The sequence below is a fragment of the Rhyacophila brunnea genome, unplaced genomic scaffold (assembly GCF_057557595.1).
Source record: "Rhyacophila brunnea isolate RB1 unplaced genomic scaffold, BYU_Rbru_1.0 scaffold_3, whole genome shotgun sequence".
Taxonomy (NCBI): domain Eukaryota; kingdom Metazoa; phylum Arthropoda; class Insecta; order Trichoptera; family Rhyacophilidae; genus Rhyacophila; species Rhyacophila brunnea.
Window position 1 is genome coordinate 56121926 of NW_028232965.1, and position 15997 is coordinate 56137922.

The 15997-nt window shown below is 34.1% G+C and overlaps 1 protein-coding gene across 1 annotated transcript; it reads left to right on the top strand.

Moving 5' to 3' along the window:
* The first annotated feature begins 1451 nt into the window (after window positions 1–1451).
* Window positions 1452–11273, top strand: LOC147068585 (akirin-like). The gene is made up of 3 exons (XM_085953077.1): window positions 1452–1869; window positions 7354–7728; window positions 9304–11273. Exons 1-3 carry the CDS (start codon window positions 1686–1688, stop codon window positions 9312–9314), a joined length of 570 nt encoding a protein of 189 aa, XP_085809203.1. The 5' UTR covers window positions 1452–1685; the 3' UTR covers window positions 9315–11273.
* The last annotated feature ends 4724 nt before the right edge of the window (window positions 11274–15997 follow it).

Below are 15997 nucleotides of genomic sequence, written 5' to 3' on the forward strand. Positions count from 1 at the left end.
GGGGGGTACCCTACGCCATTCAGACTCCCCGAAAGTCTCTTAGGCAGCCCCCAATGTTGTTGGTCGTCCAGATGCGGTAACCTCCACTTGGAGTACGGACACCTGGTGGAGCCCGTACCTCCCCTTGAGAACTCCCTTCCCACAGGACGTCTCCCCTTGGGGGTACCCCGGCTATAATGTGAGTTCGAGGGCCTTCCGGGACTCTGAGCTCGGAGGAATCCTTGATAGTGCCTCCCGAGTGAAGGTATCCTTCACTTAGGACGAAATCACCTGGCGCCGAGCTTGCATAATCTGTAAGCATCTGAGTCATGAACTCGCAAAATTGATTATGCGTTGTCCCCAAAACTCTACAATTTTTTGGTACAGGCCCATCGCTGTTATGATGTTTTGAGGATTGATTGTTCAATCCACTAACCCTTGCATACCATACCAGAAGCTGTCCCGTTTGGAAAACATCGCATTCTGGAGAGCCGCGAAGGTCTTCTCCGTCAGATAGTTAGCTGATGACGAGTGGTCGTACCGACGCAACTCGTCATTTAGACCTAATTCTACAAACGTAGGGGCCGCCAAGAATTGTTTTTGGGCGTTGTGCCACTCCTTGCCGATCCCCCTGCTGAAATAAGGTACGTAGCGAGGATACCTCAAACATCAGCATCTTAATCGACGCTCGTACGTTGAATTTTTCCCCCTGTAGCAGTCTGCTCCGCCGTCTGGTGTCCATTGCTTTTAGAATATCCTCCTCACGGTCATTCAGATTTTGCGCCATAATCACTGATCACTTAACTATCACTTAACGGTCGTGCAAGATAATGTTTTTGATAGTTAGAAATGAAATGTCAAACGCAACTTTTAAACAGTAAGAAAGCCAAATCCAGAATGAAGACAAAGGAGTCCCAAACTCCCTACATAAAAAAATGAACGCGCGGGTATGACCAGTAAATAAACAGGGAGGAATGACCAACGACAAGAAAAAGGAAATTAAATTAGTAGAATAACACCTCACGCGAAGAAGGAAGAGCAAACCCTATCTCAAGGACTTCAAAGTCAAATTCGAATAATGTAAAATTAAATCAAAATTGAAACAGTATATAATAATATATGGATCCCTACAGAGCTATAACAATATAATAATTGATATAATTATATCGGATATATAATATTGTACTATATTGACACATTTCAATGAAGTTTATTTGTCTTAGTACCTAAGTCCAATGATATTTTGTATTTTAACATAAACAATGGTAATAATATGCATTGATCTTTCCAATTTTTTAAACTGTGATATCTATTTTATATTTATCTATTGATTTCTATGTGTATTATTGATAGTGTTACCGAAATTCATTTAAATATTGGCGTAAACTAGGGAAAAATTCAACTAGAATTTTAGGGAATTTTTTTCACTTATCATTTTCAAGTAGTTGCATCTGGCAACAATATGCTTTCGTGACTTCTGTATGTATGTCCGAGTCGCCTAAATTCCATTACAAAAGTAATTGCAATAATCCTGAATAATCGTACATTTCGACTCCTCTTTATAAGAAAATACGCCTTCATATTTTGTGCCAGTATATTTTAAATATTTTTCACTTACTATTTAACGCGTCTCGGCAATAATTTAATGACAAAGCTTACTTAAAATATAGTGTACTAACGATCATTTCACTGGGTGTAAAAAGAAAATGGCGTGCGCTACACTAAAGAGAAATTTGGATTGGGAGTCAATGTCCCAAATGCCTGCGAAGCGTATGAGATGCTCGCCGTTTTCTCCTAGCACCTCAAGTTCAAGTCCCGGTTTAAAAATAGCCGAGACTCGAGTTTCACCATTCGGAGATAGTAATGTCGGAAATCCCAAGCTAACTCCAGGTTTGTTTATTTTTCTATCTATTGAAAACAAAGGCGCATGAGGACAATAATTGTGACAAAGTCATATACTTTTGATAAATTCTAATCAAATTTATGTTTTACAACAGCTGTTACGACTACCAATGCTAGTCCATAAATGGTAATTAATTATTACTTTGTACTTATCGACGACATTTGACCAATGTCGATTACACTGTTGTAAGTGTTTTGCTTTGTCATAATTATTTTCTTATTGTATTTCGTAACTCATCGCATTTAATTGATCGAATTTACTTGTAGCAACAATATTTTCAACCTGTCAGGTAGGCAATATCGATTAAGTGTGAATAAATAAAAATAATTGTGTGTAATGAATTTATTGCATTTGTTTTTTTTCCGTTCCTCATTTAAATCGTGATGGGTACTAAATTATTGGATTAAAATGAGAAAAATGTCTTGGTTAGCAATTAGCTAAATACGATGTCTGTGCGATGTTACAATTGAAATTTATAAAAATATAATATTAAAAAAAACATTGCAGCTCCCTTAAGTATGTACCTATGCCTTATTTTCTTACACTAGAGAAATCTTGAAGAATGGTGATTTTTCATATCTGGAGACCACATTGTTGGTATTTTATATTCTTGCTTATATTCACATTCCCACGGGTTTCTGTAGAGCGTATGTAGAAATTTTGAAAATAAAGTCAGCGAAAATTTGTACTTTTCCAAGACTTTACAGGTAGGTACCTCCCATCTGTCAAAAATTCGTTTTGAGCTAATATGGTGAAGATGCTTATGATTTTATTTTCACACATCTGTACAAAAATAAAATCTTACATTTGAATTAATTTGTAACAATAAATATGGTAAATCGAATTTAAGAATGCCTAGTCCAGGCCGAGATACGTCTGTCCGTGGCGTAAACAAATATTGTATAAAAACGGGCTAATGGTGCCGCAGATGACTACGTGGAATTAACTGTTTCTGCCAAAAAAGTAATGATATATGGTCATGGGATCATCTGCTGCACTATAAACAAAAACAGTTTGTAAACATTTGTAAAAATACACTAAATATTTTTATGCAAATGTGTGAATGTAGGTACTGACTAACGAACAAACGTTACCTTATTTTCCGGAAGATTTTACTGTTTCGGAAGTGATGATGCGCAATCGTGTGAAATGTTTAATACTTAAGTATAAAACACAAATTTATATGATGCGGACTATCTATTTAGTTTGCTGACAATGTGTACAGGTGTGAATGTGCTAAGAATTTTCAATCTTTCAAGTAATGACTGATTTGTGTTGTGATAAAAGTTTTCAAACTACTGTAATGAGTGTATGTGGATATTTATTATGTATATTGTTTTGGACTAGGCATGATGGTAATTTTATTGTTTTATTATTTGAAATTAATTTATGTAATGCATTTATAAGTACTTTCAGTTGTTTCTTTCATTCTAAAAATTGTTAGTATGTATGATGGAATCATTGACTCTTCTGTTTTTGTCGACACAGATATTTTATTTCCAATGTATCAAATAAAGTTGTCCGCTTTTAGATAAACAAATGCCAAATTGCATTTACATTTTCGATTTAGAAATGATTTTACACTGGAGATGTTTAAACATCAGTCCTCGATTTTCATACATAATTGGTTCCTGAAAATGTGTCAGTATGAAAGTAAAGGAATGTAAAAATCAAAAGGTGTATTTTAAAAATTTTAGGGGGAGAGGGGAGCGACTGTATGGAAGTGTACAGTTTTTGCATTACATACGAAATTCTAAACTTTAAAAAATGTATGAAAGTAGAAGAATGTACAAAAGTCGATGACCGCTTTTATTCATAAATATGAAGCGTCTAGTTTCAAAAGCCCCTAAAACGACTTTTGACAGTTCTGAGCAGCCAGCCGCTGATTGGCTTATTCATTTTAGGGGGATTTGAAATTAAGCCTAATTTTTGATAATAAATATTGACGGTTTTAGGCCTTTTCTGAAACTATAACTTTGTCCAACATATAGTGGACAAATACATATGTAACTCAAAATTTTATGAAAACCGTTTTAGGGGCTTTTGAAACTAGGCCCTTCATATTATAGTGAATTTATTTTAATTGTTATACCTAATCATGCGTTATGTGAGAACCTACATAGATTTACGTCATAATACCAAAGTGTATTTATATAATTATCATCATCAGCCGCCGGGGTCGATTGACTGCTGGATGAAGGCCTACCCTAACTCTCTCCACTCTTCTCAGTCCCTAGATCTTTGCTGCCACGTAATCTACCAAACTTTATGAGCTGGGTTGTAGTGCGTCCCTGTGGGCGTTTGGTGCCCTTTGGGTCCCACTGTATGATGGCATTTGTCCAGCGGTTGTCTATTAACCGAGCGACATTCCAGCCTATTGCCATTTCATCTCCTTAGCGACCTCTATCTCCTATCCCCATATACTCCTGTCTGTTTCGTTTCTTCTGTGATCCTTACATGTTATGCCCAACATTGATTTCTCTTTCATTAAGAATCCATGTTTCACATGCATACATGAGCACTGGTAGCACACTTCTGTTGAACACTTTTCGCTTAAGATAATGTGAGGTCACTTTTGAAAATACTATTCAGACACCCAAATGCACTCCATGTCGGTTTGGTTCTGTGAATCTATTTATACAGGTTTTTTTTTTAAATATGTACAATAAAAATAGTAATTTGTATTATTTAAGTTACTTAAATAATACAAATTTCTAAGTTACTTAAATCACAGTTTAAATTAGTAATTGCAAAGGGAGATACCTATTTCTGATTAGTCAGTGTTAGGATATTATTTCTAAAGTAATTAAAACAAAACAATTATACCTATAATATTTATTTGACATAATTTAATAATGATCTGGACCAGTTTTGTCCACATCAATGGCATATTCTCAACTGGATTGTTGACACCCACTTTTTTATTGCATATGTAGCAGAATAGCCGGCATCATTGGGTAGTTTGTGCTGATACCTATTATCATTATTTATAGCTTACACTATATACACTACAATGAGGACAGCGTGTACCTAGTCCTAAATCAGTTAAAGTAATGTAGCAAATATGGATAATTAATTACTGTTTAATTGACTCAGGACTACATGCAACTTTATTATTTGAACTTTCAACTCTTTACATGAATGCTAGATATGTTTTGATTGCTGTCAAAAGAAATGTGCTAATTGTAATAATCATGTTATTGAATAGAAAATATAGATTTTTATACCCATTTTACATTTATAGCTTTCGATGGTATAATTGAGCGTAGAACTATACACAAAGCAGTCAAGCCACAATTTTGAGAAAAATGAGTTATTGTGATTTCCATAATCTCACATCTTTGTTTTACGTTCTGCACAAATCAGCCAAGCTGCTGTCATAAAAATCTCATATAAATGCGTTTTAAAGATTTTACAAATCGCAGAATATGACTTTTTCGATCTGCATGAAGCAACCATATGATAATACGGGAGGACCTCGACTTTCGCACATAATTGGTTCCTGAAAGTGTGTGCGAATGTTAAATGTTCGAAAGTAGAGGGAAGTAAAAAAAATTAAATTGTGTATTTTAAAATATTTATTTATCAAGTAAATATAAGAAGTTTAAGAGGCGTTTAAGAGACATGTTTAAGTGGGGTTTGCGGGTGTTTCCCATAAAAAGTTATTAAGAATTAACTGTTTGTCACTCTTCTTTTTCTTATTTTAAATAAAATATTTTAAATGGCAAATTATTAACTTTACAATATTGCTTAACTGCTGGCAAGAAATGTAAAGTGAACCAATCTTTAAATATTAACGCAGTAACCCAGGCTTTTTTATTTGATTACCAAATGACTGGAAGCAATTCTTTATCTTTCCCTTTCAATGCTCTGGTATTTTCTGGTTGATAAATTAACATTGGCATCAACTTTAATTCACCAGCTAAGTTTCCACCAAGAAGCAATGTCAATCGGTTTTTGGAAGGTTTATGCCCATGGGCAACTGATTCTTCCTTAGATAAGAATGTACGACTAGGCATTTTTTTCCAAAATAAACCTGTCTCATCTACATTAAATATTTGGCTAGAGGAATATTCTCCATCTTCAATAATTTTGGATAATAAGGAATTAAATTCTTTTGCAGCATCTTTATCCGCATCAGCAGATTCTCCAGTGAATTTAAACCGTTACTTGCTTGAAAAATCGTGTTAGAATCTTCTTTTAATCTAGCCTTCCAATCTTTGTGCAAACTAAGAGCCTTCGCTTGAATAATTGAAATACTCAGAGGGACATCTTTTCGATGTTGGTCATCGATCCATGATGACAAAGATTTTTCCATTTCATCCATAAATATGCCGTGGCTTTTGGAAACAATCTTTAAAGATATATTTCCACAATTATCACAACATATCGTAGACCTGTTTGTATCATACGAACGTCCGATTGATGCAAAAGATTCACCGCTATCAGAATGTCTAATAATTTCCATCTTTGTCTCGATCGTGTGAATTTTATGCGTCGTTGATTTCTTTTTGTTCGTATCAACACTGCAGTTTTTCCGTTTCTCACTCACTAAACCTATCCTAGCTAGCTCACAAGCAAAGTGACAGGTGTGAGCAGGATGCAAGAAATGCACTTGCTTGTGAGCGACCGACAGGGTGATATCTTTACCCCACAGCGCGACGTTTTAAAAAAACGATTTTTTTAAATGTGCGAAATATCAAATTGTGCGAAAGTCAAACGTTCGAAAGTCAAGGTCCGCCTATATTATGTACCTAATTATTAAAATCTTAACTGTGTAAAGTGTGTTTTTCTAGATTCAATTAATGAACATTATTTTCTCAATTACATTATATGTTTTTCATTTTATTATACATAATATAATTTAATATATAGATTTTTCGGTACTGTTCGGTTAAAGCGGACACAGCGGAAAACGCATTTTGAAAATAGCCGATAAACTGGATTATTTGTTAGGTTAACCTAACCAAACCTAACCTAACCTAAACTAACCCAAACTAACAAATAATCCAGTTTATCGGCTATTTTCAAAATGCGTTTTCCGCTGTATCCGCTTTAACCGAACAGTACCGATTTTTCATGTAAAAATTAGTGCCAGGCAGCTAAATATTAATTTATAATTTACAAGTTTTTCGAATTATTTTCAGAACTTTGAAATTCCCATAATACCTGAGTAACTTAGAAGGTTTTTTTAAAGAAAATAGTTGCTATATAATAGCTGGACTGCTAAAACACCATAATTTCATAGTTTTTATGCTTTTTAAAAGTTACACAAAATCATATATATATAATATCTATCATTCAAAATGTTTAAACAGTATACACTGGCTTTGTGGATTTGAAGAAACACTTTATATAAAAGTGCTTCTATCTTTGATTGAGGTTGGTGTGGAATGGCTGCTTTGCGTATAACTATGCTCAATTATTGAAGTTATGAAACAAAGATAATGATAATGATTATTTGCTTGCAGAGCGCATGGCACAGGAGATATGCGACGAGATCAAGCGCCTCCATCACCGCAAGCAACTGCGGCTGCGAGCAGGGAACGCGGGCGCGGGGGGATCGGGAGGCGGTCCTTCCTCCCAGCGTGCGGGGCGGGCAGACAGCGACGGATCGTCCAGCGGTTCGGAAGGAGACTCGCCGCACCACCCACACGCTCGCGCGCTCTTCACCTTCAAGCAGGTGCGCGTAATCTGCGAGCGCATGCTGCGTGAACAAGAGGCGGCCCTGCGGACGGAGTACGAGGCGGCGCTGAGCGGTCGCTTGGCCGAGCAGTACGACACCTTCGTCCGCTTCAACCTCGACCAGGTGCAGCGGCTGCACCACAACGCCCAGGATCTCACTTGTTAGTCTCCCATTTTACATCCCCTCTCTTTATTTCATTTCATGTAAAAATTTTCGATTTCATTTATCTATTATTTTCCACATCAGGGGTGACTATATTCAAGCTCTATTGATATGATGTCTCTCATAGCATATTATCAATAGCGAACCTGTATTGTAATTTTAAAATTCATTTCTTACGCCCCTGTTTTCACTCAATATTTTTAGTCGATCTTGAAATTCGATTGATAGAAAATAAACATCCTTTTGTATGTTAGAAATGGGGTGATAGCATATTATAAAATTATGTTTCTATATAACATAATTTGGGAATTTACTGGATATCCCTTTTTCACGCCTTTATGCAATTCATTCAACATAGGTAGTTTTTCAATTATTTATAATTTAAAAAAAATGTAGATTTTTGATTTTTATAAGTTTAATATGGTTAAAAACCATTCTTTGTAAAAGATAGTCTGCTCATGTAACCTCCACTTTGGGGAGGCCCATATGCACAGGTTAGGAGCAAATTTTTTTCTTTCACCGTCGAAATAAGTGTCATGAATAATTTCATGTTGAACGTCGATTGCTACATCTGTTCAAAAAAAAAGTATTAACAACATGAAAATTAAATATGTTGAATCTTTATCCAGCTGGAGCTTTCAGTGGTTTGCCTATAAAAATCACTGAAGCAAGTTTCAATTTGACAAGAAAACCATTTTTGTATAGAAGAATAAAAAAAGAACATTGAGAGTTTGAATCAGATTTATTGGAGGGCCCTTTTTTGCTTCGCTTTCGTACTTTTAGACTCCCATCAATACAAGAAGAATTTCTCCAACATCTTTAGTAGCAGTGCTTACTGTTAGTTAAAAACTTACCAAGTAAACAGTGAATCTTTTAAACAACTACAAACTTTGGGTGTAAATAAATAATGGAAAGGGACTAATTGAAATTACTCGTGTGTATGTTCGTTCCTGACCTACATAATCCAAGTTCTTTTCTGCGTAAGACTATAATATGTCATTATGGATTTTCAGATTTACTGACTCTTAAATTTTATCAAAACCGGTTGGCCATTTCGATTTAATTTTAAACCGACCGCTCTTTCCTATTAAGTATGGTCTACATTTGTGCATATTTTCGTTCGCTATAGGAACTCATTGTAGTGTATGCGTAACGTACACATTGGCTGCCTCAAACTAGTACCTCAAACTAGTAGCTGCGTAGCTTCATCAGCATTGGATTCCTGTTCAACATTACGCCAGTGTTACCAACCGAAGATTCTGCGAAAAATGTATAATAGTTGATCCTGCTAATTGTGAAGTAGTGGAACATTGAGAACTATTTGATGTAAAACTGTAGACAGTTGACCGAGTGCGTTCCAAACGTTCCATGCGTAAAACTACTCTTAAACTGCTGTTTAAATGAGAATTTAAAGTTGAAGCAAAGTAGACGTTGAAGTGAACAAGTAAACATAGCTATTGTCAGTTTTTGTTTTCCACTTTCATATCAAATCACCTTTGATATTTGAACACATAATAATGTTATGAATAACGAATACCCTTAAAACTGACTCTTGTTATTTTTTTCCTTTCAGATCTTTCATAATAACTTGGAGTATGGAACAAACAAAATTGACAGGAGAAATGATATCGAATCGATAAAAAAATGTTTTTTTTTTTTTAATATAAAAGAGGATTAGAGACAGAAACAAAAATGATAATCCTCGGCTCGGCAGGCAGAGAGCGTTCTCCGTAGCAGCCGTCGACTATGGAACGCCGATCACACGTCACCCTCATTAAAACAGCCATGCTTTGCAAGTCATTATTAAATTTACTTACGTTACTCCCATTAGTTGTAAACATGGACGATTCGATGAAAATGGGTATATATAATATGTATGTGATCTAACAATGTGTGAATGTATGTATATACATATTCAGGGTACACTGAGTAGACTCAAAAGAACTTGGTTATATGATATTTTCTTACTCTCTCCGCCGGATTGGCAGCTGTGCCTAAACGCTGCGGTGCGCTCTATATCTACTCTCTACTATTATGCTGTGCAATTTTCTCGGATTGATTTCATCTCTTCACGCTCCCACCGATATATTTCCAAAATGTAATTGTATACATTATATTCACTTAATTAATATAATAAACAAATCACTCCCGCGAATTACGTGTATGAGCCTGAGAAATGTAACTGAATATAAAAAAATATGAACATTTTGATATTTTTTTTCTGTTTTGCTTTGACAACATCGAAATAGTATCCTTTGAACATGTGTACCTTACTAATATACCTACTTGCAAACATATTCTTCTGTCATCAAAATCAGTTTCATATCCTGAAATACAATATTGTAAAAAATGCTTCGCTTGTGCTTTACGGTGGCGCACTTAAAGTAAGTCTGCATCTTTAAATTGTTACTTTTAGGCGGGGCGGGGGCACACATAAGTATAGCCTAGTGACTGAATATGTAGCCTTTTACAAATCGAATAATATATCAGAAAAGACTCATCGCCGTGTGTCAAGAAAATAAAGTAATAATTTCAGTGCCCCTCGGTTTAAATTTTTAATTAAATATATTTGTTTTCCATTCGCTTTATGAAGTTAAGATTTATCTTCAACATGAGTGATAGTTCAATTTTATGTTTTTAATTTTGCGTAAAAATGGTTTCTTCGAAGAACTACCTTTTTGTTCTTCAGGACAGGACTACAATAATGTGAGTTTTTGGTCCTTGTAGTTTTATTTGAAATATTTATAGATTGTTTCGCTCAAAAGAATAAATTGTATGTATTCATATCTTATAAAAAATACGAGTGTAATGTAAAATTCCATGTGTTAGAATAAAATATTTGTAATGTTTGAAGTGGGCGGGTTTTTTCCTGTAAGTTAAGAAGCAATTATGATATTGATACGTGCTGAATTGAGAAGCCATATAAGGCCTTATAATATTATATCAGAGTAAAAATGCGTTATTTCTTTTCTAGTGTCGCATCTGACATCTCACTATAGAGACTCAGGGGGAGAAAGGCACGACCCTACGTGTCCTAATACATTTTTTTTAGTAAAATATTGTTTCGGTAGGTCCGTCTCCTTAGTTATAAATTGATGCCGAGTGGAAAGTGAACATTATTATGTATGGCGTGGAGTTGCGGTATATTCTTTGGGATTTTTAAGGAGGAATCGAATCCTTGCAGATCACTTCAAAATGATGCAGAGACGATGCTGCAATTATTATTGAATGATACCGATCTCCGATGACTGCATATAGTTAGGATTTATTTAAGTTATGTATTTTTTAAGGTATTTCTTTTCCAATGTTTAGTCGGTTGTCTGTTAAAAAAAAACTAGCATATTAGATGTAACAAAATTTATAGCCACCTTGCCAAAGTACGTGACCGGTGAAGATAAAAACATTACCATGTCTGTCATGTCAGTGCCCAAAAGTATTTGGCATCTCATTTCTTTTCTTTTATTATTTGCTTACTCTGTAACACCAAACCTTCACTGATAAAATGTAACTTTGAAATAAATTACTTATTTAATTAAAAACTTCTCTATTTGTTTCATTTGTTCGTTCATTGCTCCCAACAATCTTTCACTCTTTCTCTGGACATCTCTTTCATTTTGTACTTGCCTTGGCCTATTTCCTGTCTACACAGACTGGAAATTCAGCACACAGGTAAGCTGATGCTTTATGTTCTTACAAAGTAAATAATATTTTTGCTGATGTCAAACTGATTCCTTTCCGCGATGTTTCTTATGCTCGGTTTCCAGATATTGATGTAAAAAAAACAGCGTGGAACTTTCCTAGATTTGCCCTGTGACACTTTGATTTGTAGAGTTGAATTGTCAATTCTCAAACCAGACAGTCATCTGAATTAGGCAAAGATAGATTACCATTTTTGAAGTAGAGTGAAATTGAGAGCCCGCACGCACACTGTTACGAAAATGCACGACAGTATGAAGTTAGCTGCGAATCAGTCAGCTGTATACAAACGTAAGTTTGATTAGTAGAATTATTGTTCCATTGCCTAGGCAATGAATTTATTGTTGTCGGCCATTTGCAATTCCTTCCGTAAACAAACAATTAAACGTCGTAGTGACAGTTGTTACTTTAAAAATAAAAATGAGATAATTTAGTAATATACGTTAAAGTGTATAGAAATAAACCAACGCGCCTCCAATAAGCGGCCCCTTTTCTTGAGTGTGTAATTTAATAAGATAATTAAGAGCTAGTAGAAGAATCTAGGTTATCGCAAGTTTTGTTACGCCAAAGAAGTATAACTTCTAATGCGCGTACATAGTACACACATTGTTTTTTTGCATCCAATGGCACTTAATTAAAACTGGAACATGATTCAGTGATTTTTATAGGGAAATAACAGAAGGCATCTGGATTAAACAACTTTGGTATTAAGGACCCTTACACGCAACGCAAATACCTGTAAGATGAAACCATAGATAAAAATTTTCTGCGTGACTCGATGATAATGTGTTCGTCCTATTAATGTAATATGTTATTTTACGTCAAGTACCAATTCTAAATGAGATCAGTTTTTTTAACCATAAGGAGCTAAATTGCAAGTTGTCTTAACAAACAATGCTGTGCAATTACTAATTCATATAATATAATGGGCGAACACATTATCATCACGTTACGTGTTATACTGGTAAATTTAGTCTATGGTTTCGTCATTTTGAATGATCACTATCTCCATGTATTCAGTTATGGAAAGTGCTAACACGAGTAGTTCTTCAGATTGCCAAGAAGAGATTGAAACTGATATGTATAATCTCTTGCAGTTATCGATTAACAGAATAAAGAAAGAGCATGTATCTATATCAGGGGTGGCGAACCTTTTACGTACACGTGCCAAAATTTCCCAAAAATTATTTTTTGACTAACGTGCCGAGGAGTTCGAGCAGGAAAAAAATGAGCAATTCTAGAGTATTATTACTATAATACCTACTTAGTTTGGTTCTTTACGTACAAATTGACACCAAAATTTCTTGGATCAGAGAGGCATCCTCGCTACAGTGGTCTCAACCATCGTAAAATGATTGTAAATCGATCAAAACCTGAGATTCGCGACACGGCTTACCCCGCCGCCTGATGAGATCAGTGCTATAATATTATTATGTGTGACGCATAAAACCTAAGAACCCATCTATGCAATTTACATTGATTATAATGCTTATTCTTCAAGAGTATCAGCTGCCTGCCTATCTATACAATGCGATCTGTCATTTATCCATGAATTTTGTCGATTCCGTTTGCGCATCGATTGATATACTTATATTATTAAAAACCGTACCGAAGAAAATATGCATTTTTGATATTATATACCCAATATATATTTAGGTATTTGTAAAAAAAATATTTTTAATCATTTATCTATTTTTTTTCTCTTCAACACAAAACATTCGCGTGCCATGCAAAATCATCTTGCCTGCTATAGGTTCGCCATCCTTGATCTATATTATATAAATTAATAGAAAACGAGAAGCATTGGTTCAAGCAATTATTGGCAGTAAAAATTACATAAAGCAATTTACGTTTTTGCATGTGTTTTTGAAAAAAACATTCTTGTAATGACATCTGATTATTTTTACAAAAAACATCTAATAATTCTTAGATTGAATACACTACCCAAACCAAAAATGACGTTTTCGATGTCTTCCTGGAGACTACAACTTAGAAAATAATTCGATAGGTAAGGTAAGAATAATGTTTTAGATTTGATATTTTTAAATTTATTCATGATTCATTGTAATTTCAATTAATTCAAACAGTTTCTAGATGTGTGCACGTCAAATTACTTGTGATATGGTATGCATACTGTGCGGCAAGTTTAACGTGAAGCGTGGCCGTTTCGAGAACTACAACATTGACACAGATCGCAGCGCCACGACTAATCATTTTCGCACTGTATATAACATTTTGAACATAACCCAACCAGCAGACCATAGATCTGATAATATACGTAAACACCAATCATAGATAATAATCGATCAGAAAATCCTTAGACCAAACCACCAAATACGAGTATGCGGTTTTTGAATCGAAAATGTGTAGGCCTGCAGAAAATAAAAATAAATGTTCAACGACTCATGTGGTTGTTAATATAGGGCGATACACGTGAGGTAATCTCATTTTGGTAACTGACAATATTTGTTTTTGGTTCTAAATGTGCTACGCGATGGGAGGCAGCGTCCGTCTGACATTTTAAATACCAAGAAAAACGACATTATATACTTTTTCCCTTAGCGTAAGCTTACAATGAGTGCATGTGACAGCACGTAACGTCATGGTAATGTGTTCACCCCATAGATCACAATATACAGTCAGTCTATTTTGCACTGAGTTTGTATGTGTGACCTACCTTGCCGTATTAATACGTAGTTCAAACCAAATAATTTTTTTAAAAAAGGACATTGTTGACACAATTCACTGTGATGGATATAACTTTTGACATAAAAATAAAATAATAAGACGTGGTTGATAACTATCTTTTTTAATTTAAAGAGAACAGTTTATTATAAGATATTTATAGTTCATCCGCTTTCTCCGAAAACATTATTGCAAAATATGTATAAGTAATTATTTACCATACTTCCTTGATTCTATAACATTCGCATTTTTATTGCATTTTTCTTTGCCATCAAACAGTGTAGTAGTTATTGTACAAATATTACAACAAAATGTACTGCATGATTTAAAAATGGCTTGGCACAGCCTATCTTGTGATTTGTGGTCGATTTAACAATAATTATACCATACATAATAATATGCTAACTAGAATCAAGAAAATATTGGTTTAAAAATTGAAATAAAATTAATAATGAAAAATACAAAATGTTGTACATAGAAGTAAATAAACGTAGCAAATAAATCAATATAACATAAAGCGGAGACTAATAAAATGATTTAGCGAAACAACAAAATAAATTATATTCTAACTGTGTTAGATATTTCAGTCTGAGCCATCAGCAACTTTAGAATAATTGTACTGTGGAATATTCATTATTACAATAATAATATATTTTATATACATAGGTACACCAATTTCTTAACATGTGCACATTTAAATATTAACAAATACATACATATAAATATTATTTATTTAGATATAAAAGATCTTATTTTTAATGTCTCATTTTAACAGAAAAGATGGCAGATTTTAGTTCAGTGCGGTTATAGATCAGTAACAATATGGTAACATCGCAATGAAATTTCAATAATTATTATTGTTAGGTTGGTTAGTCAACTTGTCTTTTGAGATTTTTAGTGTTGCACTTAATTATAAGATACGATATATTATGTATGCAATATGAGATGAATCAATGCACAAATTAATCTGATGCAATGATGTCATGTTTCAACATTTCATTTAATAATTATGTACACACAATTATTATACTATTAACAATATTATAAAGAATCGTAAATTTGATAACAATGATAATGTATATATATTCTGAAATAATTCAACTTGACATCTATAACTGGAAAAACACCTATGGAAACAAACAAGGGTTTCGTCAACATTTTTGTACGGAAACCATAGGGAATAGAAAATACATAGATTCAAAGGCAGATTCATCGAGTGATAGATACACAAATAAGAGAAGAGTGCAAAACCCAGTCACTGCCCCTACCTTCTCTTTGGAAATAACTACAAATCAACGCATTATCTAACGCTTCCCCTTCACAATGACTCAAGCAAGGTGAATGTCGGTGCCCATGTGTGTTGAAATATTTACACTGTGTCAAACATTTACCGGCCATGGACCACACGACACATATGTCGCCCTCTTTACGATGGTGACAGCGTACATTTTGCCTTACTCATCAGTAACAAGAAAAAAACATTGTCAATGAAACAATTACAAATATCTGTCAGATATAATATTATTAATTTTTATCTAGAGTAGGTAATAAATAAAATTTACTATCGTGTATAAAAATAACTAACAATATAAATAAACATGTGCATTGTAAAAAAAGGTAAAATGAGAATTTTAAATGTATTCGTAAAAACTGCTATACTACAATCTGAATTTACTGAATATGGTTGTGCGCCTCCAGACTGTAGAGATCTCACATTACGGGCTAGTATAGATTCTAGTTACTCCACTGTTTATTTGTATAATGGTGAAAAACATAAATGATACTATCGCTCTTGTACCTGCAAATGAAAATTAAAAAACGGTGTTTTTCTTATAATAAAGATTTAAACATTCTTTTGCCATTCAGCCTTAGGAATGCCCAGTGTA